At 40.7% G+C, this 27,393-nt stretch overlaps 1 protein-coding gene across 3 annotated transcripts in view; it reads right to left on the bottom strand.

The window, feature by feature from the left end:
- grid1a (glutamate receptor, ionotropic, delta 1a) overlaps positions 1-27,019 on the bottom strand; it is a 220,829-nt gene extending 193,810 nt beyond the window's left edge. Inside the window, exons 1-2 of one of the 3 annotated variants that reach the window (XM_069144450.1) lie at positions 26,504-27,019; positions 24,751-24,906 (exon numbers count right to left, since the gene is read on the bottom strand). In XM_069144450.1, coding sequence (XP_069000551.1) covers positions 24,751-24,906; positions 26,504-26,582 — 235 coding nt within the window. In that variant the 5' untranslated portion in view covers positions 26,583-27,019. The remainder of the gene's footprint in view (positions 1-24,750; positions 24,907-26,503) is intronic. The other 2 variants (XM_069144448.1, XM_069144451.1) reach the window with 2 other exon arrangements.
- Between the last annotated feature and the right edge of the window lie 374 nt (positions 27,020-27,393).

Here is a 27,393-nt window from a genome sequence, read left to right as displayed (position 1 = left end):
GTGTCCACATTCTTGCCTGTGCACCACAGGGATTGGCTGTTGACAGTTTAATCCCAATAAATCCAGCCATCTAAATGATTATGGGTCTCAGGCAGCAAAGTGATCAATACAGAGATAGAGAAAGGGATGAGCCATAGGCCGCCAGCTCCTCAGATCTTGTTGCTTTCAGCCACGTCAGAGCGAACTCCGGTGAACGAGGGGGAACTGAAGGGGACTGCAGCATTTTTAATTTCCAAACAGCCTGCCTTATCATTGTGTCAAGGGAAAACCAATTGGTGATTCACAAGCAAGAGCTTTAAAGTGTCTGGTCGCTTATTAAGCAACACAGCACACAGTCAACAACACACACACATTCAAGTATACAGGAGATTTAATCAGATGTCTATGTCAGATCTATATAGAGATATATATGAATGCAATCAAATCCTCAGCATGCATACAAATGTTTACAAAACACAATCACTCACTAAAATACATTATCTGTTCACTGCGGCATATGCACATTGGTACTGATGCATACACAAATATACCTTTCATCATAATTCCTCACTATTATTCATAGAAGAGTTGCTGAGGATTTCATTAGTTTCCTCAGTATTTTTCTAAATATGAGATGCATATAAAACAACAATATAAAATAACAGAAACATTTACATAAATCAATCTCTATGGTTGGAGTGTCTGACTTCTAATGCAACACAAAAGCATATATTACCCACAGCATGCAGTGAACATATTATTTGCACACTGCTAAGTTGTACTAATGTGCATGGATGATGCATACATGTATATGTATGTGGATGTATTTGTGTGTATGAGTGAGAGAAAGACAAAAAAAAAAATCAACCTTTCCCTACCTTTCAACATGTAGTATTAAAGTAAACCCATGGGAGATAGACACTGCACCCCACATGCAACATCACTCTCCAGCCAGCATTGGTAGTTAGAACCACAGCATTAATAAATGGAGTCCGATCACCTCCAGGCTGCATCTATCAACACATCTTCAAATCCTATTTAAGTCCTAAAATTCCCTGCGAGTTATTTCTGTAGACCAGATGGTGCCAAACAACCCTAACCAGCAAAATGTATTAACTCTCATTTTTAGGGGAGGAGCGCTCAGGCATGATTGAAGTGCAGTGCTACAAATGGTTTTGAAAGTCTTCAGAAAAGATGGTGGGAAAGTGAGTGGGCTAATCCCCGGAGAGCAGGGGCGATAAACTGGCTAATGGCTTCGACATTCACGGCCACATAACTGTCGTCTCTGTGCTACCAACTCTAATCTCTTCAGGGGCCCTAACCTACTGGCCTCCTGTGCATAAACCTCTCCTACGTTTTGTGAATCACAGCTTAAATGCTGCCAGATTGACAGTTCATAACATCCCGAGGGCCTTATTCACTACAGATCGTATCTTACCACTAGAGGTCCGACTAAATGATACTAAAGTTTCCAAACTAGGAGATTCCTCTTCAGAGCTTTTCACAAAGCTGCTCAGAGACACTTTTAGGAAAGAGCTAAGACAACTCCTAAACTAAGAGAAGGAGAGGGAATGAGCCACACTGCAATGGAAGAGATCATATTTCATGCATGAAATCATCTAGTGATTGCTTGACAAGTGAAGGCCTCAAGTGAATTAATGTATCATAATTCATTGATAGACAGGAGTGTAAAAGATTGACCGAACAAATCTTCATGCATTAATTGACCAGTTCGACAAATAGTGCAAATTTGATCTGGAAATCCATAAATGGCATATTTATTCAATTCATTTGGTGTCATTGTAAAATTTACATACTGTCAATCAAACTGGACTTTGAAGATCTAATTTTGGTTTGATTAATAATTCTGACAGATTCATTGTCACTGCTTTTTGCTGCACAAACCATCAACACCAGTGGGATTGTTATAATGTATATGTGAGCCTTCTGAATATGCCTTTAAAAGTTCAACAAGATGGCATATTTTTCTACTGTATATCTGATCCTATGATGTGCGCTACTTGCAGGAGCTGATTGATTGAGAGTTGCCTTGACTTAAACGTCCTCTGGACAATCTTTAGCGTCTTATGGAGCTGTTTTTTAGCACTAAAAGGCTTTAAGAATTATTGGACCAAATCCTTAAGTGTCTAAAACTTGGGGCTCATAAAACTCTTATATTTAGGAGTTTCTCTTAACTCTGCAAGTTCGAAGCTATGTTTAGCCATCAGGTGTTTTGTGAATATTGCCCCTGGGATCCAGGAATGTGTTCGGTGTCCAGCAGCAGCCGATTACTGTTAAAATTATGAGCCTGTGAGGCTCTATGGGAGTACAAGTACTACTCAATGGGAAAATGAAGTATGTGAATTACAGTGGGGAGAGTACATTTACTGTGTTACTGCGAATTACTGCGAATGGATCACAAAAAGAAGCCCTCATCATCTCAACGCGAAAAAGTGAGTTTCTGGGAATAGGTAGAGGAAGCTCAATACAGCAGCATTAATGGAAGATGAATGAAGACAAGCTGCAGAAAAACAGTATGATGTGGTCTTAAAAGAGTCCCACCCTCCATTGAGTCACAAGATAAATCTCATGGGTTGAGATGATTCATGTAGAAACAAAGGGGAAAAAAACAATTCTGCTGCGCACATCTGTATTTATCTGAATTAATAATATAATAATAATGTAACTAAAGTAACTAAAATGGAACTGAAGTACATTTGAGTAAATGTAAATTATTCCCAGAGTGATCAGATTATTTTAAACCCAATGATTCTACATCCCAATTGAAAGCCTGGTATCACACGAAAAAGCCTCTTATACAACTTTCAGTCTGCGAGGTCATGTCAGCGTCACGTTTTGCCTCGCCTTGGTGTGAAAAAGGTACACGCACATATGAGAGGTGTCGAAGAAGGAAGTCGAAGTGACAAACTAAAAAGAGTGATGAAGTCTGAGTTAGGGGTTCGGTTGTGGGTGGTTGGAGTAATCAAACTGAGGACTTTCACCCAGGAGACCAGGATTCAAGTCTGTGAGAAAGGATGCGTTTTTTTAACAAATCTTTTCCAAACGCTAATTGACCTTACTTTTAACGCCGAGGTGAGGAAAAACGTGACACTGACAGTGTCCTGCAGTGATACTGGATCACATATTTTATTGCATGCATTTTACCATTATCTAACACTAACATTACATTGAACTCAATATTTATATTTTTATTTGGCATACATGGTGAAAAAGCCAATGAAGGCCGTCAGGCAGACATCTATTCACTTCTACTCTGCAACATACTGGATAACGCACTCTCTGCAACAGAGCCCTCAGTGCTCTGCTCATTCTGTTGCTCTGCAATGTCTGCTGATACACTGCTCATCTGAAAGCACGACTGGAGATGCTGCATAAAGAGTTTCATAAGCCCCCGCACCCAGCCAGCATCGACCCGTGTCCTCTGAGTCCAAGTTTCCCCGGGGGAAGTTATTATCATCCCTCTCCTTTTCTCTTCGGAGGTCGATGTGCGGTTATGGAGGTGACAAGGTTACGGACTTCATGACAAATATTTGGACCACAAATAGCCAAAGAATTATTTTCATTACTGACTCATCTTTCTCTTTTTGGAATTGAATAATTGTTTAGGCTATCACGAAAACAGTGAAAAATACAGATCATAATGTAACACATTTTAGTTTTGAAATGATGTAAAACACACTAGCCTCGCTTCTTCTGACTTTCTTGTGTTTAAATTGGAAGCTCTTGGTCTTGTTATGTTCAAATTTACAGCCAGATCACCCACCGATGTCAAGAGGGTTTCACACTATTTGCCTTATCTCATGTTACAGACTGACAACTAAATGCAGGAGCAAGCTGTTATGGGAACAGGCTCTTTGAATAATAATTATAACATGATACTTAATAAATCCTTACACCTAGAGTGTTTGTTCACTCATCAGCTGCAGTCGTACACTCAGAACTTGCAGAAACCTGGTTCAAGGATGCTTAATCAGAAGAGATGTAAATATTTGCTAACATAAGGGCAAACACTACAGACTTGTGAGTGAGGCATGGCTTCCTTACTGACTATATCACAACTCAGGCTCCAGTGAGCCACTTTGTAGACGAGACTGGTAAGAATGGAGACAACAGCAACTTTAACTCCACTACCTGTTGGCCAGTGATGGGGACGAAGGGCAAAAAGTAATTAGTGAGGCTGAGCTTGTGATTGCTCGAGGGAGAAGAATGACCCCTACAACATGATATATTTAAATGTTTATGTAATTGTCCAGCCCCCAGGGAGAGAGGACAGAGACGCCCTATTACGCATTATGCAATCTGGTAATTTATCCTGTTCTACTGTGCGATCATATTCTCGTCCTACGAGGTGAGCTAATCTGAAAACACACAAACATACATCAGCAGTGACTCACACACGCCGTCAAATTCCTCCAACATTTATTATAAAACAAAGGAAATCTTTGGGTCATGTTTCTAGAAAACTTACATAAAAGTCTGCACTGTAACAATTGTTTGATTCTTTCACAACACATCGTCTGAGAAAACCAGAATGAACACCACGGCTATGTTGACAGTTTTGTAGAATTCATAAATACGTGAATAAGAATGGATGTTTCCTTGCGGCTCTTGTTCGTCATTTGTTCTGTCCCTATTGTTTAGAATTTTGATGGCTGACACCCACTGTGCTATTTATTTGATAGCTTTTTGTCTGCTGCCTCAAGCTCTTCATTTTAAAGCAAAAGTATTATTCTTCTCAAAATTGAATACCTTAGTTCCTACTAAAAAAATAATATTGTCATAACACAATTCTGTATACATAGAAGGAAAGCAAAGATGCATGCTGTGACCATGCAATAACTGAAGACTTATAGCCATCAGTGGGTGGCAGATTTTCAACTTTGTCCGTATAAATGTGGAAATAAACAGTAGTGTTGTGCATATAGGGCCCCCCTGTGTCTCACAATGCCCTTGAAGAGCTCCTGCAGGAGCAAAGAGGAGCGCCAGAGAGAGGTCTAATCAGCCTGTGACAAATCAGCCTGTTCTCCAGCTTGTTTTTCATTTGGATAATGCAAACCTCCTCTTCTAAGTGATAAAACAACCTCTGTGGTGTGGTCTTTACACAGCCAGATTAAATGTGATCACCTTGCCAACCTACCCTAGGAGATTGCCATGATTAACAGGCAAAAGAGAATAATGATAATCATATGCAGGATAATAGCCCATACCAAATGGCTGCATGATCTGTACATGAATCACAACCCATTTCCCACCCTAAAGGACACGGTTTTATCCTTTGGCAGGATGGCAGGATTTAAGCAAGAACGATCTGATTTTTTTAACCCCTATGTGACCTAAATCAAATTATCTCACTACCAATTTAAAATATAAAAGCCCCTTGCAATAAATCTGGGTCACAAAGTGTTAAAATATCGTCTCTGTTTTATTCTGTGTTCTGTGCAATTTGTATTCTTTTTATTCTGTGTGATTATACACCTTCAAAGTCACCTAAAGGGCTGCAAACTGGAGCGCACACACAGACAGTGAGGTTGAGACCTCATGAATGTTACAACGAGGTTAATAACCCAGGGCAAATATTAGCTCAGCTTCAAACAACACCATAATGACTACATGAGAGGGGCTGAGACAGAGGGAGAAACATTGTAAAAGGGCTTTGTGTAACCCCATTACAGTGTGTGCAGCACTGTAAACGCTTGTAAAAGTGTGTAAAAAGCTTGAGTATTCAAGTTTGTGTAAGTTTGTTTGTCTGCGTGCCCAAAACACAAGCTGGGTATGTGAAAATGAACAGATTTGTTGGACATAAGCAGTATAATTCTGGGTGTGTATACCCATTAATGAAAGCCTAATCACATCGGAAAAGCCCATGGCACAACACCAGAACTTTATTTTCCCTCGTAAGCAGAAGGGAGTTTGAGGTATTTATGCAGGCTGTATATTCACAACAGATAGAGTGAAAACTGGCAGCCAGCATCCCGTGAATTAGAGGTAGTGCATTCACAGTTAAATTCATTAGCATCGACTCATTTTTATGATATATGTGATACTCAAAGAGCTAGCATTCAAGTAAGACCTCTGACAGGCTTTAGCATTACCCACAACCCTCAGGGAAATCCACCGCAGAACCAATCCATATGAGTGGGGAGGTACAATGAGAAAAAAATGCAGTAACAGAGCACATTATTAGGCTGAAAACAAACACACAACAAAAGGGAGATGAAAAAAAAGTAATGAGAAACAAGAGGAACTGAATTTTAAAATTGACTCTGTAATGAGATTGCCTCTTGAGACTGAGCATGGACAAAGTAGACGAAAATGCAAAATAAACATGAACACATCTGCAAAAGGAAAAGTGTAGCACCGTGTTTCTCTGTTCTTGAAAGGGTCATTAGTGTTCAGCAACAAAGACGGAGATCTGCAGATTGAACGTTGGAGCGTCAGCGGGTTGCTATAGCTAACTTTGTGCTGTGTCTGTGAAAAGCAGAAGGGCGCTGCCAGGCAACTACTTTCCTACTGAAGAAGGGAGAAGTCATCCTCCCTTTTTTGGCACAATTATCATGTGTGATGGAAAGGTCACACTCATCAGGTTATATCTTGTCCTTTGTAATAAAGCATGTGAGGTAAATACTAAAGGGGCTCCGTCTCCATTGACTGAATATTGAATGTGGTGAGGAAAATGCGAAGGCTGCTTCACTGCTCCAAACTGTGGGTGGAGAAAATGTATTTTAAACATCAAAATCAACTATATTTGGTTAAGCACAGCTATTATGTACAAGCAATGCATTTAAAAAAAAAAAAAAACATATATAGTTTGTACAGTATAACAAGTGCAAAGAAACTCAAGCTACAAAGAATAATGATTTTTCATGCTTATATGCCAGGCTGTCATATAAGGTAGGTTTTTTTTATTATTATTTCTCCAATATAGACCTAGCTTATTACAAAGAACAGGAGGTTATTGCAGCAATGGTGGCACTGAGTTTACTACTTGTTTGACAGCACATACTGAAAGTGTTTAGTTTCTATTTATGCAAAAATGAGAAGGTAAATATATTGCTATATGTGATAGAGAGAGAGAGAGAGAGAGAGAGAGAGAGAGAGAGAGAGAGAGAGAGAGAGAGAGACCAACATAAATATTATTCTATTATTATTATTATTATGAAAATTAAAAATAGTTAATGAAAAATTAATTGAAAAAGTTTTACATATTTATTTGACCTTTATTTAACCAGGTAATATCAATTGAGAACCAATTCTCATTTACAATGATGACCTGTTTTCAATCTGTAATATTAAGGTAAATAAAATAACAATTATGAACGGTACTACTATCTTTGGTTTTTTTAACAAGAACTCCACTTAGTTAAAGTACGAAGTCATTTCTAGTCTTCTCTAAACAGTAAAGACAACTACAGTTTGAGGCTGACACGAGAATAGCCATAAAGCTTTTTTCCTTTATAAAAACCAAGGGTATATTTATTACAGTAACAACATTAAAAGCCCTTTACTGCAGCAGTGCTTTCCAATATGACTGTTTGTCATTGTGTTCCAGTGCCTATACTGTATTCATGAATTCATGTTCATGGATGGCCATAATTTCATTCTGAAATATTCTATATGTAATAAGAGGAAACTTCAAAGGATCTGTATTAATTGTGTGACCTTAACTCTGGACTACAGTGATTTCTGCTGAGTGGATGGAAAGGCATCCTTTCCTTTGATCATTACAACTTTTAGCAGAGGGAGGTGAGGTCATTTAGAAGCTGGATCCCTACGGGGAACTAAACGAGAGAATCATCAATTCAAACGGGATGGCCGAATCCTTTTGCTCAAACAGTGCTGATCAGACGTAATCACAGGGTTGTTACACTGTGAGACGGTGATGACTCTGGGAATGAGCCCAGAATTGACGCCACACCGTGATGAGGATGAGACAACTCCAGGGAAAGATTAGCAAAACTTTATTCCCTATACAGGCACCCACTCCTCCAGAGGCTCTGTGAACGGAGGCCAAAAAAGGCCTTAACCCACTATGTGTAAAAAGAGCAAATGCACACATCATTAGAGAGTCAGCGGTAGCCTTAAGGTTCAAGAAGTGAACTCCTGAGATGAAATCCTCAGGCAGAGGGAATAGATGAAAGTGGATCTCTTTCACTCAGTAGCAGCTGCTGATATGACTTTTTAACACTTAGGTCTGGAGAGTGAACATATTGTAAGGCAGAGATTTTATGTATCTGTTTGGGTCAGGATTATCAGCTGGATCAAGTGAAAAATGTTCAATAAACAAACCATGATGAACATTAAAAAGATTAAAAAAAAAATTTTAAAAAAAAGATTGTATAATTGTGATATGATACAAAACTCAATTACTGGCAAATTAACCTGCCAAAATAAAATCTATGTGCGCCTGAAAAAAAAGGTTTCTGTAAAATTTTGGCCTGAATCCGAAGCAAACTTTGCACATTTTACGTTATTTATTGAGCTGCACTGTATATATACAACACTGTGTACACGCTTATTGAGGCCTTTGAGACTTTATAGTTAATACCCCCTGTTAAATTCAAGGTCCATTGTAATATTAAACCTAATCAATAATGAACACTGCCGAGCTTATCCAGGGTCAAACAACGTCAAAGAAAACGCTGCTACTGTGCTCTTGTTCTTTGTGTTTGAAGACCAACATTGATCCTCACCAAAACCAGCACCATGTGAAACCCACTGAGAGCAGCAGTGACAAAGTTTCAACGCCTTTTCCTCTTCCTGCGACACAGCAGCAGGATAAACTATTCATAGTGCACACAGAATGAGAAATAGAGTAAAAGGGTGACATTAAGAAGCAATAAAAGGAGTTGAGATCGGCTGTGTTGGATTAGAAACCATGATAACAGCTGCGGTACGGGTGAGTTTAAAAAGGATAGCAAAACCTGAATTGGCATTGACAGCAGGGACAATTGAGGATTGAAAGGCATTTCAGGACTATCGAGATTATTGATGACACATTCCAAGAGCCTTCCCTATTGAGACCTTGTGCTCCGATAGAGGAAAACTTAATCAGAGATTTACACCGTTTAAAGCAAAATCCTAAAAGCCGTGAGCCTGTTCCTCACTGAGGGGATGAAACTGAGCCTCTGCGAAGACTATACGCACACACCAACACACACCACCAGACAAATGTATTAACAGACACATTAATGAATATAAACAGTGGCAAGCTCCTCATTTGGCACGTAACAAAAGTGTGTATCAATCCTAAACAACTGACATGATGACGGGCATACACTTTTTAATCTACAAAATTTAAAAAAAAACAAATAAAAAAAAAAAAGGAATAGTTCTGATCCCGGTTAAATCAAGTTAATATTGTTCCAATCAAACCCAGAAAAGCCAACCAGCATTAATAATTAATTTAGCTTAAGTACTTAACTCCACTTAACTAACCTGAAACCAAAAACAGATGTGCGGCATCAAAAGATACTCAAACTAAACAACACGGAACAGGACCAGCCCTTGAAATATTTAAACAGAAAGACATCTCATAAACCCACACCACAATGATTCCACCACCGCTCATCCTGTGGGAATCAACAAAAGCAAAGCAAATCCCAGGAGCTGCACCAACTTTGACTTTTCTGGCTGATGTACTTTCCTCTCCTCTGGGCTTAAAAGGGAAAGAACCGAGTGTTGCTGCTCCTGCTCCCTCTCTTTCTTTTTCCTGACGCAGGTCTTCACTGAATATTCCTGTCGCTAATCCACGGTATCACCTCCGTTTTCTACGCCACACAGAATCACATTCGGCTGCTCCCCTGAAAAGAGTGTCTGATTTGAAGGAGCCACTGCTCAGTCATATTAACAGACATAATAAGAATTCCCAGAGAGTCAGCATCAGCATTTGAAAACAATGCCCCAAACATCCCTGATCATGTGGTTATTGAGTTATTGAGAGGCAGGTAATCATTGCTCCTGTGACAGATATTTAAAATGCCACCGACTTGTTCCTGCAAGTGCCTTTATTTTTATGCCGCCAGCGCCTACCGTCTTCAGGTCCCTCCATTTGTTTTTCCCTTGTCAACAGTTGGACAGAGAAAAATTGTTTTCTCACATAGGGAGCAGTTTCCATATCAACCAATGCATTGGATCAAGGCATTAGATTACACAGTCCAAGTGCAGGACGAAAGAGGGATACATGAACAAGAAAGGAAGCATGGTGCATCAGAAGCATGCAGCATTGTGGTATCTTGACATCTTGTTATGGGGTTTTTGAAGGATTGAAACTCATTAACATGCTGATGTAGGAAGAGCAGCCAGCTAGTTTGTTGTACTTTCACATTCACATCTGCATCCTGCACACACACACACACACACACACACACACACACACACACACACACACACACACACACACACACACACACACACACACAGCAGTAACTCTCAGTAGCCACATACAGGCATGTGACAACAATCATGCACACTGTTTGTGCCGGAATAAATGTGCCTGTGGCCCAGACTTTCCATTTTTGTCCTGTTAAAAAGAGGCTTTGTTATGATGGTGAGTGGGCATGCGGTGTGTCAGTGAGGGACAACTATTCAATCGGGAGATGCCTCGTTTTTTTCTCGCCTCTCTTCCTGGTTGCATGGAATGCCGGGGCATTGCTAAGAGGAAGCTACCAATGCCAGAAATGAACGCATTGCCTTGACTGACATCCTCCTGCTGTTCAAGAGAAAAGAGGAAGATGGAGACATGATCTGAAACGCTGCCACCTCCTCCTCCACTGCTCTTCTTCTTCTATTCCCCGTGAGGCAATCTGCTTCTCTTCCTACTCAGCTTTTGTATATTTTCATAGTTCCTTCAAGGCATCTTTTTTCTGACTGTGATACCATTATAGTATGGGAAAGATGATGCCCTACATACTGAAACTTTTAATTGTGTTCCCCACGTTTGACCTCTTGAAGATGCAGCACTTCTACGCATTTCATTACATTTTCATTGTTGTTGCCCGGGACACAGCGTTTTCTGCTATGTTAGTGGTGAAGGCACAGAGAACTAAGGTCTAAGTGCTTGAAAATCACTGGCACAGATGTTATTTTTGCCTGAGAGTGGGGTTTTGTTTGTTTCTTTTGCTTTCTGTGTTTGTGTACCTTAATCCAATTTCTACCTGGATAAACTCTCAAACACCCTGTTAGGAGTGCGCCACACATGGGCAAATCATATCATCGTTTGGAAGTCAGTGGGTGTTGCATCTGCCAGTGTGAAAATGTTCTTGTGCTCCTTTCCCTCGTCTATCATCAAAATAACTTTATCCAAATGTATGAAGAAAAATCTGCTGCTGTTCGAGCAGAAGAGTCAGTCTGGTTGTTTAAGGTCTGATTTTCCTTCTGTTTACACAAAACCAAAGCTATATTGTTCTTAAAAAGACACGTACGCAGTTCTTTTTCCTCATACAGAAAACAAAAACATGACCCTTGGTACACTGCTCCTCTTTAAGGACTGCACAGAGGATTGGGACACTGTGAGGATTTAAGTATACACATGGAATTCATATAATAATGAGAAAATGCATAATGCAATTCCCTGATGTGGGAATCGAGGAACATGCTTCAAATATTTAAAGCCAGTTGTCATGTACCTTCACATCCTGAACTCATATATAAAATGTCTGCACTTATCTGGAGGACAAAATCACATTGAGTTCCACGCTTCTGGTAACTAAACCCCTTCTGTGGATTCACTTTGCTCTCTAAGTGGCATCTATTATGGGGTTGTTTTAGGCCACCAAGAGATCAGTTAAGTCAAGCCAGAAAAAGACAAAACAAATACAGAACTAGTACTGGTGGGAAAAATTAGATAGTTATCAAAATGTAACATTTCATTTAATTTATTTTAATCTAATTTTAACTGTTTTAAATTAAATTAATGTGATGTCTTGTGTTCAACTTTAATTGTTCTTATGCATTTTATTTATTTTTCCTTTTTTTTTTATTACATTTGAACACGTTTTTATGTTGCTCTAGATCTGTTTTTATGTGAAGCATTGCATGTGATTATCTTGCTGTGAAGCACTTTGAGCTGCATTTCTTGTTTGAAAGGTGTTATACAAATACAGTTTATTATTATTTTGAAAAACCCAAATAGTTATGGTGTTTAAAAGAGGACATGTTTAACCCAACTTGTATGAAAACCTAGCTATGTCAGAAATATCTGTGGGGGATAATGTTGTCTTCGTCAGAAAATCCAGTATTAATAAATTACTGAACACAATTTAAACTTCCTGATTTCAGCTGAATGCTAACACCATAATTCTAAACTGCAAAAAAAAAAATACACATCATTTTAAGAACTCAAATGTCAAGAGATCGTGATGGTCATTGAGATTCATCCTCTGGGATATCATAGACATCTGTATAAAATGTCACAGTAATCAATGCTCATTAATTTAAACGGGAACAAAGTGGTGGACAAACGAACAGAGACTGCCATCCCAAGAGAAATGTTGCTGGCATATCTAAATTCAAAGTTGCTTTGAGAGCGTACTGGCTTTAAATCCTTAAATGGTGTCACATACACACAGTTTATAACACTGATTTTGGCCCCTGAAACCAATTCTCATGCTTAAAGGGCAGATTAAGTTTTACAGTATCTCTGTAACTCTGTGTATGTCTACCTGAACTTCTACACCTTTGGAGGTTGTGTTTATTCGAGCACAGGACCAGGCTGAAATCATGACTGTGTGAGGTTGAACCTGGGTCACAGCAGTTGTTGCAGTGTTGCAGATTTTAAACGGCACAATAACACACCAAAAAAAACATGTCAAGGCTCAAAGCAAAGCGCTCAGAGATGTACCAAACATGACAGGCGCAAGACATTTAAACCCACAATTAGACATGCAGTAAATGCTATATCATGCTCATTGTAATTATTTACATAATCCCAATGTGCTCTGCTCCTTTGTGAGAAAAGTAAACATGGAGTGATTGAAGTGACAGTGGAAAAACTGGAGCAAAAGCAAATGCTTTGGAAACAAATTGTCTGAGTATCTCAGAGTGACACAATAATGTGAGATGATGAACCTTTTCTGACTTGATCAAGTGAAAGAATGAATCATTCACATTGCCGTGGGTTTGAAAAGGCTCAGAGATGCAAACAGCATATTAACGCTGTTCCTGTCACTGCTGCCTTCTCAGAGTAAAGTGATCCTCTTTAACCTGTTACAACAAGTCAGAAGCCTTTGAGGCTGCATAAAACCTCTTCATCTGTGGTCGGTTCACAGGTTGGAGCTTTGAAAAACCAACAACAAATACAAATATAGTGATATCTTTGTGAGAACACGTTCTCTTCGACAAGGTATAACCTCAAAGTACATTACTTAAATATAAAAAAATCTGGTTCCACCCAAAAAAGCGCCTCCATAAACTGACAAAATAAAGACAGATCTTAGCTTCCAGTTTGTATTACACAGTTCACACTCTACATGTTAAGGCATGACACCTGTGCAGAACAGCAATCTGTCAGTGTAGCTGTAAACAAGATACTCACTGGAGAGAGTACTGCTGCACAACTCTACCCGGCAAAAAGATGGTTTTTCGGTGTCTGAATTTTATAAAAATGTATAATGTGAACCGGAACATTCACATTCACTGTATGTTGTCGTAATGTTGTATGTTTCATGTATAACTTTTCTATTGTAAATTATTTGAATTACGACAGGATGTAGAGAGTAATTTGAAAGATGATTTTATATTTCACTGTATATTTTTAGTCCCACTAGCACTGTGAATGGCAATATGGCAATCACATATGCCTGTATATGAAAAATATCAGTGTGAAGAGGTGGCATGGTTTCTAAAAGTTTGGGAATGTCATGTGTTGAAGGACAAGTGGCAAACTCAATCAGTGCGGAAATGTGCAAAACTGCAGTTCCTCAAATGACCACTTGAGGCTGGCTCCAAAAGTGAGTCAATCCCAATGGAGCCCCATGTTAAAATGCCTAACTTTACAGCAGAAATTAACATGTTTACAGCCTGGCACAAAAAAACGGTTCTGGTCTTTATAGTTGATCTCCCTATTCATGACAACTATATAGGGAGGATTTTTTTTTATATAACTCACCCATTGAAGTTGTACCAAGGTTTATACTATACTGTGACAGGTGCGTACTGTCACAGCTGGCTAACTGCCAACAGGTTCCAGCAACAGACTGTCTGCCAGCTCAGCTCCACCTCCATCACCTCTTTGCCCATTTTTGGATTAGCTGGGGGTTAGGTAGCGTCAGGCACTGCCAAGTTGGATACCGTCAGAGCCGCCCACACTCATCTTCAAATTCCATTTTTCAGGAAACCTATGAGTGATGTCATCGAGGCCACATCTATCTTTTTATACAGTCTATGTTGGAGAACAGCACATACATTTAACAACAGTTGGCTGTTGGGTGTTTCTGGGGAGAGGGCAAACTAATTAGATGTGCTTTACATTGAGATGATTAAAAGAAAAAAACGAGGGGATTCAATAAAACCGTGGCAAGCTTGTTCAAGATGTAATTAACACCAAGCAATGACAACTAGCTTTGACTCCACTTACAGAGAACTGATGTTGCTGATGAATGCAAAAGTACAACAGGAATTAGGCCTATGCATCCCATAAGCAATCCCAGACAGATTTATCTGGATGTGCTAGTACAAAGGATTAGATAACGTAACACAATCCTGTAAACAACTCATTTTAGAAACAGTAACAAATAATTTACAGCATCGGAGACTGACCTCTTATCTTCAGCTGAGACAATGTGTATGTATGTAAGACATATTGTACATCAGTAAGACGTATTGATGGCTGTAAGACATATTGACCTTAAGTGCTTTGGTCTGTTTATTCTCATTGTTCCAGTTAGACAAGGAAGTCCATTTCTCCCTTTCCAAGCAATAATGTGAACCGTCCCATGTAAAAGAGAATAACAGCTTGCAAGCTGTGATGTGCTGCATCATATACTGTGAAACGGAAATGTAGCTGATGCTTGAGCACAAAAAAGTGACTCAAGAATAAATCTGGATATCACCATGAGCTCAGTAATCACACCATAACTTGTGATGATTTTCACTCGAGAATAAAGTGAAAGGCTTATTCATCAGCCAAACCGATTGATGTACTGTATATTCATACTGCAATGCATATTCAACCCAATTTTGACTGATGCCTGCCTGTTTTGCCCTCTACACTCTTTTAGGCTTTCACCCATGAGGTTTAAGCTGGGTTTTGATTTCACTCAGAGAGAGCTTACACACTAGCTTAGCCTCATCTTTGGATAAAATCCATGCTGCCTGGGCATGGTAAAGGACCCATGGCAATGTGAGAGAGACAGAGAGTCGGAGAGGAAGACTGAGGAGGGCTTCTTGTGACAGATGGTCCCACTCGCCATTCGTGTCTGTGGGCAGTAATGCAAACAATGGCTCCCAAATACATTTTGGCATCACTTCATCAATGAGGCTAGTGAGCCGAGCGTGCGGTTTCAAATGACATTGCCCTTCTTGTCTTCCATACAGCCCAATATTTTATAACCTCTGCTCCTTTTTTCCCAGCATTAGCTCTCCCTCTGCCTTCAGCCATCTCCATCAATCGGCTTTCTCCCTTATCGTCACTCTCGCTCCCCAGTTCACTCTGCTTCACCAGCACTCCTATTCCAATCCCAACCCCACCCATCTCTCTCCTCCCTCGGCCTGTAAAGGGTGACATCGGACATAGCCACAGAGCATTTCTTTGGCTGACTTCTGTTTAGCCTCTAATAGGATTTACTCAGGGGCTGATTTTCTGCTCTTTGTCTTCCATCCTGGAATGAAGGCTTCTTGCAGCCAATGGTGCAGGTGGTGGGTAGTAAATTATACACACTTCCCTCTGAGCTAGTCAGCACCAGGAGTGAGTGAGGCAGAGGGGATCAGGTGTGTGGGGGTTACAAGCTTCCATCACCGAGACTGTTTTCACGAGCAACACTGCCTCGCACCAGAAACACAAAACCACTTTTCAAACACTCACACATTTCAGCACATAACCACACACACAAGAAGCCACATATTCATACCACCATGCACAAACAAACTAATTCTCTCCCAGCATTTATACACCCACTCTGCCTCGCTCATCTCTGTCATCTCAGCACACTTTCGGCAGCTCAATAATGTCAAAGCATAACAGTGTATACAAAGAGAAATGATGCTAGTAACTTATGGGAATGCAATGTATAACAACGGACTGAGGCCGAGGGCCTCATCGGCATCAGTCTGATTGGACAGGACATCTCCTCTGGGCTACCCCACCCCTCCTCCCTCTCTCTCCATGGCTAACTCTCACTCGCTCTAACAGGTAGAGTAGTATTGATGGCCAAACCCCAGTGGTGGTTGGGGGCTGTTTGGGGTTGTGGCAAAGCACTAACATCTGTCATGGTGTTCTCTACAGCTCGTTATAAATCTGTCACACCGGAGAAGGTAGCGACATGAATAAGACATGGGGCTGCGAGACCTGTGATAGGGAAAACATATGTTGTGTGTTCATGTGCATGTGTAACAGGCAGCTTGTTACCTTATGTGTGGCATGTGTGCAGGCGATCTTTTTTGCTCTTTTGGCCATTCATCACAGATCAGATGCAGCTGTCACATTGGAAAATCCATACAGGTGCTAAATGTCTTTCAAACCACAATTACAGGGAACAGCCAGAATACATTTTGCCTGATAGTTTGACGTCAGCGGCTGACAGTGCAAAATGACCCAAATAATATCCTCTGATGCCAAATTTAAAACACGTCTTTTTTTCTGCATTTGTCCTTCAAAGGCAGATAGACAGGCTTACCACCCAGAAGCCATCAGTCAGCCTCGCACACAATGACCCCCCCCCCCAGAACATCCTCAGTCAAACATGCCAGGTTGAAAAGCGATGAGAATACTTTAATGTCGGCCTTCAGCTGTCTGCCAGTGAGGCATCATGGAGAGTGTGATGACATAAATGAACAAAAACTCAACATGACTGCCACTCTCTCTAATTAGAGCAGTACTGTAATACGGATTTTATCGCAGACCAAACAACTTGCCCATTTCCTAAAAAGACCCTCCATAAAAATCTGCATTGCATTGCTCTCACTCTCTCCCAATTATTTTTTTTTATCTCAGTGTTTATGGGGCTCTGTTAAAACTTGTTTCAACACTTCACCACGAGGCTGGCCCTGTTTACTCAATTTAAAAGATTACTAAAATCCCAAGTCATGGTGACATTTAGCACGGCGCTCATGATTTCTTTGAATACAGATCAGACGTGGCATTTAAGTGAATTGACGCTTTTCATGAAGTTAATCAACAGACCAAGTCTTTTGACTCCGAGCCAAAATCACTTTCACAATCCTGTTTTTTTTTTCCTTTTATAATTGGATACTTATGAATGTCTCTGAGCTCCCTGCAAGAAGAGTCTGAGAACTGCCAAATGAGACATCTGTTGCAGATGTTGAGGCTACGTGACGTAGAACTATCCCACTACAGGAGAGCGATACTGACCAGCTGTTCCTGTTCAGCGCAGAGGACAAAAGCTGTAGGCCTGCTAAGCAGATCCAGCATTTAACAGCCTTGACCTCTCTGCATCGCTCCCTTTCTGTATTCTGCCCTCTCTCCCTGCTTCTCTCTGTGGCAGGTGCAGCTCAGCAGTTGCTAGACATTGCTGACTCCGGCTATTCTAAAGAAAAGCTTCAGGAATACATATTCTTCACTGTGTGTCAGTCCACGGCACCCACAGGGCCTCCGCTGTGCCATTCGCACTGTATGGTGTGAATGGCTCAGGTATAGGAGTACAGGTTTTTATAATCCACAGAACCGGGCTGTCGGTTACATAACAGGTGTAATGTGGCCGAAAGATGACCTGTGCATCAAAACGAAGTAGTATTATGCCTTTGAAATCTCTTTCAAAAGGGTGTAAAGAAGCCGACAGCATAAACAATGACTATTCAGTAGCACGAGAGTACAGTAAACAGTGAACAGGGATCCAAATTAACTGTCACAGCTCTGAACATAGTGCTCCATAAACACACCTACATACACACATCGAATAAAACATAAACACGTCCAAGCCCTGTGATATACTGTTTCTCACACATTCTTTACTGTTTTGTTGAACAACAAAAACATAAACTGTCTACATTTATGCAAATTCGACACAAAACCCCACGGCAACATAAACACCTCTCCTATGATCAGAAGCCCGAAGCAATCAGGATGGCATTTATTCAAGATAAAATTCGTCAGGTCAGCAGCAGTTCAATTCATTCACCCAATAAAACAACAACAAAATATCTCATCCCCTGCGTATTTTATATGGCAGTTAAGCAATGCAGTGAAATTCAGCTGCAATGCCTAATGGGAATGGCTCATTGTGTGTGGATAGTATTGAATGGTGTCCACTGTGATAACTGTGAACACCGTATTGGACAACAGTGACTCCAAGTATAAAAACAGTGAGGTTTCAATAAATAAGAAAAGTCCAATGGTTTGTTAAAAAGTAGTTAGCAGAGTAAAAAGTAAACTGGTGCTGTAAATTAATATAATAAGAATCAGCAGTCAAGTTATTGGAAGAACAACACAGCAATCCATCTACAAAGTAGCATAATTCAAAATTGACTCACCAGAGCAGACAGCTGGTGGCACATAGTAAGCTCATAGAAAAACTAACTTCTACCAAAATGGTGGATGTAACAATGACGGTCAAGCAGCTTTGGACCTCTGCCAGTAGTGGTTGCTACTAGCAACGGAAAGTTCATCTTAAGCCGAACGCTGGTGGGAAAAAATGTTGTCTGCGTCCAAAATCCCACGCTTGTTCACTCATTCACTGCTCACCACATAATACACACTCAGTGCTTTACTAATTTTTCACTGTTGAATTGAGATTTCAAACTCATACTTATCATTATCATCATTTGGCATCATCAATGACAGCGGTTGAGGCAGGCCCACACCTGTAATTTTCGCATCAATAAACTGGAAAAGAGCATTGTGGGAGTTTTAGCGGAGTAGCCTGCATGCCATGGACATTACAATTATCATAATGAATTTTGTTATTGCACTATGTAGTAAACAAATTTACACAATAAAGAATTTGGAAAGTCAAATGAATGGTAGACATCAAACATGGTGCATTCTGTTGTAAACAACGAGAGACCTCAGATACAGCCAGAGTGAATATGTAGATGTACATCTGTTTAAATATTTAGATTATTTCTAAACTGATATTATGATATTCTGACATTTATTTAGACGTCTATCTTATTCTGTGTATTTTCTTTTTTCAGTAGGTTTGGTTGAATATACATTTGTGCTTCTACCGTATTGCTTGCATTGGCAGCAGCTGGATGTTATGATCGGTTTTACATCACTTTTCCATTTTTAATTCATGCTTAGATTCTGACTAGTTTTTAGGACTTCTTGTATCAACGCTGGTGGTACTTCGTGGCAGAAGAATCCACGCCAGTTGAGAATCACTGGTTTATTATTACTATTTATGAACAGCTGAGATGAGTATAAGTCTGCCTTTCTAATCAGCTGGTCTTCTGAAGAGCAAGCAATCATTTTCTTTGCCATGAACTCGACCACTTGTATCGATTTTGTGCAAACACAAGCAACCAGTGAAAGGTTAACCCCACATGGATGCTGAGTAGTGAGTCTCACATTGTGAAGGGATTAAATGAAAAATACACCTCTGCCACAATATCACTTAGCTGATTAAGGCCGCAGCAGCCTTTCTACAGGCCAATGAAGAGCTTATGATGGATTAAAATAACTGCTGGGTAATTAACAGGGGCTGGTAAAATGGTCTGATCATCCTCCCCATGTGCAGAGCTGGTGAAACAACATAAAAACACAAACAAATCCATTACCCGGATTTATGCAGCATTATAAAATTCACCGGAACAATAATAGGGAAAGGGCAGCATCACATCATGTTGAGAGCACAGTGAAGAACGGGTTGTCATAAATAGAGAATCTGATGGAGGACTCATTGATGTTACTTTATCGATGGCAACACTGTCAAAGAAACCCTAATTTCAACATTAATCATTTCAGTTGGAGGAAAGTAAAAACTGAAAAAAAAGACAACAGAACTGCACAATGAGTTTTTCAAAGGCTATTTTCTTACAGGGACATGACAGGAAATGAATTAAATCCTCCTTGACGTTACCTTGGCAGGGGTTAGATGAAAATGGAGGGTCACTAGTGGTGTGGTGTGAGAAGAGGACTCAGTGGGACAGAACACTCAACAAATTACTGCACATTAGAGTGGCCAGATGGCTGTGTTTTCTACCTGCTTCGTTCCAAATGTATTCTTTAAAAAGTGATGGAAACCTGCAGGGGCTTATGAAAAAAGCACCTTATGAAAAAATATTTTAAAGTCACCGCCACTCTGCTATCCTGCTTACACTGTCAAGGGACACACTGGTGTGAAGTCTATTTAAATACTTCATCATATTGGAAGTACATTGCACACAGTTGACGTTTTATCCACCAATTTGTTTTTCCTTCATCATCACAGGTAACACTAAACACATAATGCCCTCGTACAGCAGACCAAAGTAACGCATGTCATGTTTGCTGATACGAGGCTTTTCTTCCCTAATAATTTTAGTTTTTCTACGCATGCCTCACAGCCTATTTCAAATGAACCAAACAATACAGACATACCCGAACCGTGACCAATGAAACCAAATGGGTTGTATTTTTTTACTTGAACAGTTCCACCTCTACTGTAAACAGAAAGGATGAACATGGTACACGTTTTACCTCCAAAACATAAGCATATTGGCTGTTAGCATTGTTTGCATGTTTTGCATTCTGACATCATCCAAACCCCAATCAGTCCACTACAGGTTACTGTGTCAGAGTCACCTTTTGCTTTGCCTTGTCATGAAAAGTAAGATGCCTCAGGTTTAACCACCAAAAAACACTTGGGTAGATTTCGTTAAAAAAAAAAAAAAAAAAAAAAAAAAAAATCCCCCAAAAAATATGGTATGGTGTTAGGCAGAAAAACTGTTAGGCTAGGATCAGGAAAAGATTTCTTTAAAGAAATGTCTTTAAAAGAACCCTGGTCTCCCCGATGAATGACCTGCGTTTGATCTCAGGCTGTGACTCAGATGGTAGCGTGGGTTGAGCGAGTAAAGTTGGCAGTTCAATTCCCAGGTTCCACCCGTCCACATGTCAAAGCGACCTTGGGCAAAAAAAACACGAACCTTATGGTGCTCCCGATGGCAGGTGAGCCACCTTGCGTGACTGCATCGTCACCATTAATTTGAGAGTGTGTGTGTGAATGGGAAACATTGTAAAGAACTTTGTAGACCGCTAAGGTAAAAACACGTTATATAAGTGCAGACAATTTACCTCCATCACGTGACCTTCTTCTTCGACCCTGAGCATTTATGCATGTACTTCACACGCCGATGCAAGGCAAAATGTTACACTGGCACGAGATCATCTGTTCCATCTGTGCAGGTGGAATAGACATGTTGGAGTGATACCAGGCTGCATTATCTGTGTGCTTCAGTTCAGTCTTACAGAGCTGCTAACATGTCTGTAGGCTCTTGTTAAAACTTGCTGTGTTTTGACCATACAAGTGCAGCAATGGTGATTTGAGAGATTATGGCTCTCTTAGCCAATTTACGGTGCATTATACTCTCTTTATGAGCTGTTGATGTTATTCTGCATATCCACTAAATGCTCACACAGCAACTACACGGGGGAAAAAAAAAATCTTACAGGCTAAAGCTTTCTTTAAATATATGCATGGATGTGATTTACATAATGACACAGCAAGGTGGCAACTTTGCTGTCCCCTCTCTGCCACTTCCTCCGAACAAACTGCAAGACAGAAAAAGGTTTTTGAAAACGTGTGTACTTTTCTACCCTAGAGGACAAACTTGTACTTTTAAATCAAGGTGTACAATCTGGAAATAAATTCTCCAGATGTGAGGGAAATATGTTAAAAGGCACATTTCTCTTCTCTTAAAAGGTGCCACAGCCTGACGTTTTTGTGATTTATGAGAAAATACAAAGACATTCAGCATTGTATTTCCAGGATATATAAAGTGTGTACTGCTTTACTATACTGTATACAGTACATTGTGATCATGGTCTGAAATTCAGCTATCTAAATACTTTTTCAGTCATGAATTGTAAAAAGAAAAAACATGTTATCTACCCTCAACTCAACCGTGGCAGAGAATTATATATATTTATGTATAATCTAACACACTTTTCCATCTATGTTATCATTCTTGCCATTGATTTAACTTGATCTCTAACATTACAACAACTGTAGTTTTTTTCCTGTGACAGTATGACAAGCTGATGACATGTAAAAACATAATTCTGCTGACAGACATCAATACTTGCGAGAAATATATTCTTCTGAGTTTTTCGCTCTCGCCGTTGAAATCATCCTGTTCATTCCCTCCAGTTGCTCCGGCCTATAAATAGGACAGCATCTGCCAGTTGTGTGGTCAGGCAGTATATCTAGCCAGCCTTGAGCTGTCATCTTTAAACGATAAGAGCGTGGGAGGACTGAATAGTTGAATGTTTCTGTGTGCATGGTGTCGGTGCAACATCCCTGTTAATATATGTTCCACCAGTGCAAGGACAAAGGGACCCAAATAGGGACAAACATGACAGTGCAACTACTCCCTTGCTCTCTGGACTGGCAAATTTTCCTCATCACCTCACTGCTATCTTACCTCTCCTCCTGCTCTTCTTTAAGCCACTCATGTTTATTCAGGTTTTGATCATTATCCTCCCTTTTTTTTTTTTTCCTTTTTTCCACCACTGCTGTTGGTACTCATGGTTATCTTCTCCTTGCTGCTCTTCTCACTCTAAATCTAGCTCGCTTATTTCCCTCTACTTCCACTGTATCCACCACCTCTATCAGCTCATCCTCATTCCTCTCACTCGCTCACCCTCCCATCCCCTCCCTGTTTATGCCTACCCTCTCCTCCCCACCCCCTTTGCCATGCCGTGGCAAGGTCCTGACTGCCACTCACAATGGGATGGCAGTGAACAAAAGAGCAAAGCAAAAGGTTAACTTATCCCACTTGTCACTCAACACTCACCACGCTGCCTTGTGTCTAGTGCTAGAATCTGAGGACACCCATTGGTTCTCATTTCATCGACTGCACATTATTCCCCGCTCTCTCCAGAAACCAAATGCCCCCTCATCAACCACTTTTGTGAATATTTGATTATTAGCCTAGCCGTAAACAATAACTAAGCATGTTAAATGATACCCAATCAAGGCAAATAAAAGACGGTTCAATCAGAGGATATAAGCTTATCAAATACAAAATAACAAGCTATGCAGTGACGAAAAGCATCAACAACAGCTTCTGTGTCCTTAAGCTTTTGTACAGACATGGCATTGTGTTAAACTGCTGTCAAGAGCATTGTCAAAAGAAGCCATTGTTAGGACAATTGATATGAGTGCAACGTGCATATTTTCCACCAAGTGTAGGCGTAAAGCTCCATCTTTGACAGTGAAGTAATTAGAGTATGGCACAAATGGCAAATAATTTGCTAGCAATTTTGCTCGGTTTAATTATCTTTTTTTTTTTTACATTATTAATGTTATCTCTGGGGGAACAAGGGGGGGATTTCTACTCTGTGTACTTAAGGTTTATTTAGAGAAGCTGAATGAGACCAGTGGGCCTGACCATGACTTTAGTTTACAAACGTAATTTTAAATAGAATACTAGATTTCTGAGACGTTGTTGAGGACAAAGCAAAATGACACAAGCTAATTTTAGTAAAAAGGAAAAACATATTATCATCTTTGCCTGTTAGGGTTACTCTGAACAGCAATGAGTCATCTGGGCCTTTGTGCAACTGGGGACAAAAGTACAGTGTGGTAACTAAGTGCAGGGTGCATAAACAGCTTTTGAAGGTCCCAAGGAGCCGATTAAAGTCTTACTGATTCATTTTAGCAGAAGAAATTTAATCAAGTTGTATTCAAATAATAGTGTATGGGACCACCTTCTAATGTCTGAGAGAGATAACCTTGGCTAAAATAATTGCATTGCTAATTTCCTGTGCGATATGTGGAGGAGTGTACATTCAGAATAGGGAATCCAAATGAGGCAGACAAAACATTTAAAGGAAAAAGCTGAAGGATGATAAATGTGCATAAACAAGATTATAGCAATCATCATTCAAAGAGACATAAAAAGCGAGAAAGATTTTTTTTTTTTTTTTTTTTTTTTTTTTTTTTGGTCTCTCCTGATAGTATATCTGCGATTGGTGCTGGAAATACATTTGATCATGTTCAAATGATTTTTATTTCACATAACATTTTATCTTTTGCGGTCATGCTGTAACTCAATGCTTCCACCTAGCTTTTCAACCACAGAAGACACCTTGCTATGGTACAGAGACAAGAGTTTTTGCAGGTGGCGAGACGCACCACGCACAGCCATTTCCCTCACTCACAGAGACACGTTAATCATCACCATTGCCTGTTCTACTAGCCATCGCATCGACATGTGAATGACCAACACTCTCTCAGGGCCCGAAACATCGGAACACTCAAGACTTCCACGCAGCAAATATCGTACTTCTTGCTTGGCCGTAACAAAAGGCGCTGAGCAAAGAGGATCGCCTTCCCGACGTGCCCCGCGGCTCCATGTAATCAGAAAGAATAGCAGCGGCAATTTATAGCAAAAAAAAATAAATTATGCAATCGGGGGGGGGGGGTTCACACTCACCTTCCTGCACGGCCTGAAAGGGGTTGTTGGGTTCGATAAGTTTCACAGAGTGGGTGATTTTCTCGCTCTGCAGAATGTCGTCGTTCAGACTCAGGTCTGAGATGGCAAGTTGGAAAATCTCGTCATCTCTCACTGCGTTTTCCTCGAATATGGCACCTGTTGAACAAAGTGATACGTTATTTGAAGAGTTTAGTAAAACTTGAGTAAAGTGTGGTTGCGGGCTGGAGTTGAAAGTCTAAGAACTGGTGAATAAATAACACCTCTATTGTTGAACGACCGCCAATACAGGCTACGCAGAAGCTTTTTTTGGCGTTATTGTCCTAAGCCTGTCGAAGTGACGCATGACTGAATTAAATTGTTGTTTGTTTTTGTGTTGTATTTACTCCTAAAGTTGCGCAACGTGTGCATCTCCAATTCGCCCTGATGAGATTTCAGCACCACGGAGAGCGTCACAGCCTCAACACGTTAACACGAAGTTATCTGATTCATATTTTAGCTTGACTCTAAACTTAGAAACTGACTGTTTATGCCATTGCACCCGACACCCACTAAGCATTATAGGCCTTATGTAGAAGGAACAGTGACGCTGTCTCGCCCTCTACCTCGTTCTTATTCTGTTTATCAAAAATGGTATCAGCTGCATGGGAGAGCACATATATCACCGAAAAGGGTTTCAGGAAATGAGAACTATAATTGGGGTACCGTAACGTTATGCGGGATATCAGCCAATATTATCTGGATGGAGTCCCACCGCTGTATTAAGCCAGTGACAGAGCACCTGCTGCTTGCCAGACTGTTGCAGTAAACTGTGAGGAGCAGCAGCAGCAGCAGCAGCGGAGGAGCTCCGAGACGAAATTTGCTCACAGTGACATTGACATTTTTATCTTGAGATTTGAAGGCCAGTCATGAGTGGCTACGTGACTGTAAAATGAACAGGGGGCACCAATCAAGGTAATTATTCAGTGTTTGCGCGTGTGGGGACGGGGGGGGGGGGGAATACAGTGAATGCATTTGAAAACTATCAAATGAAAACGATGCGATATCTAAGGACACACAAACACTAGCTGGTTTGAACACCGTGGTGAGTTTAAAGCACCCCCCCTTCTCCTCCCCCCTCCCTCCCCCCCACACACACACACTTCTCTGCAGCGATGGTTTGAAGTTTGAGTACAAAGAGGCTCTATGCGCTCTGCATCTCTAAAACGAAACTCCACTGACATTCCCTCTGTCTTGGTATTGACATTGCAGTCACGTTCCGGTGAAAGTTGAGGCTTGTCGGGTAAACACAAGAGGTAGCTCGGTCTAAAAAAGCCTCAGCCGATCTGCGATTGCACGTTAATTTCGTCAAAGCGTCAATGAAACGGGCCATTCTGCTCCCTGTAATCTGTATTTTGAATATGCAGGACTGCAATTTACAGGCCGGCAGTGATGAGGTTTAGATGTGAAGCCAGCAGAAATGCAGTGATCTGCCGTCGAAAAGTGAAAGAAATGTCTGCAACAAAATTGGCTGTTAAAAAAAAATAAAGATGATAACGAAATAGCAATGGTAGTAAAGGTCAGAGCTACGGCCGTTTACAAAACACCAACTTTTCAACTCGTTTGAGAGTCAAATTGTTGCCTAAACACAGGATGCAAGCTGAACAGACTATTTATCCCGCCCTCTCGCCAAAATCCTGTGATCAAGGAGCCTGCTGAGCTTTATTCCTGCACCCACTTTACACCCAAACTGCATCTTGTTTTATCGGACGCTTACCGATATGTATGATTGAGTCCGCTTTGACCGATTTGCACTGCAATATCCACAGGGAAAGGCAGATCAGCAGCAACTCCATCTCGGGATTTCAGTGAAGCGGCTCATCCAAGCTCTGCTCGGCTGTCCTGTACTGTCCAAATGGAGCAACCAAAGCAAAAAAAAAAAGAAGGAAAGAGAAAAGGTGATCAAAACCCAGTGTCAAACAGAACCACGATCCTCCTCCTGCCAGACCAGACTCGCGTAAAAACCCTAGAGAAATGACCAGGTTTTTGTTTTTTTTCTTTTTCTTTTTTGAACCAACAAAACAAGTCGACCGCAGGAAGGTGGGCTCAAAATGACAAGGAAGAACCGACGGAGACCCGAGGTAAGACTGAAAAGGACAGTTAGCCCGGTGAGAGACCGGCGTTACCTCTCACTCTCGCCTCTCTCCCTGTGCTCCGGCGTCTAAAAGCATGGCAAGCAGCAAAAAAAAAAAAAATGCGGAGGAGGGACACCCCTCTAACTACACACAGAGAGAGTATACACACACACACACACACACGCACACACACACACACACACACACAAAACACTCTCTTTCAGTCCTGTCTCCGTCACGTGACTGCAGAGACTTCACGACTCGGCTGCTGTCCCGACAAACCGGGTAGAAATGATTTGGACTAGCCGGAGAAAGACGCGTGGAGAGCTGATAATTGAACACGCGATTGGAAGATTCGAACAGGCAAAGCAAAACAAAAACAAAAAAATACAAAAAAAAAAACCTCTAGCAAGCCTGGATGCCTCACAGAAAACGAAAAGACAACATGACAAGCGCGTACACGCAACAAACAGATTTGGCTCGAGAGATGAAAAGTCGACGGAGGTGCGAACAGTTTACTTTAGGGAGAAGT

The sequence above is a fragment of the Embiotoca jacksoni genome, unplaced genomic scaffold (assembly GCF_022577435.1).
Source record: "Embiotoca jacksoni isolate LCO1_2020_lvr unplaced genomic scaffold, fEmbJac1.0.p SCAF_12, whole genome shotgun sequence".
Taxonomy (NCBI): Eukaryota; Metazoa; Chordata; class Actinopteri; family Embiotocidae; genus Embiotoca; species Embiotoca jacksoni.
This window is presented reverse-complemented; position numbering and strand designations above follow the sequence as displayed.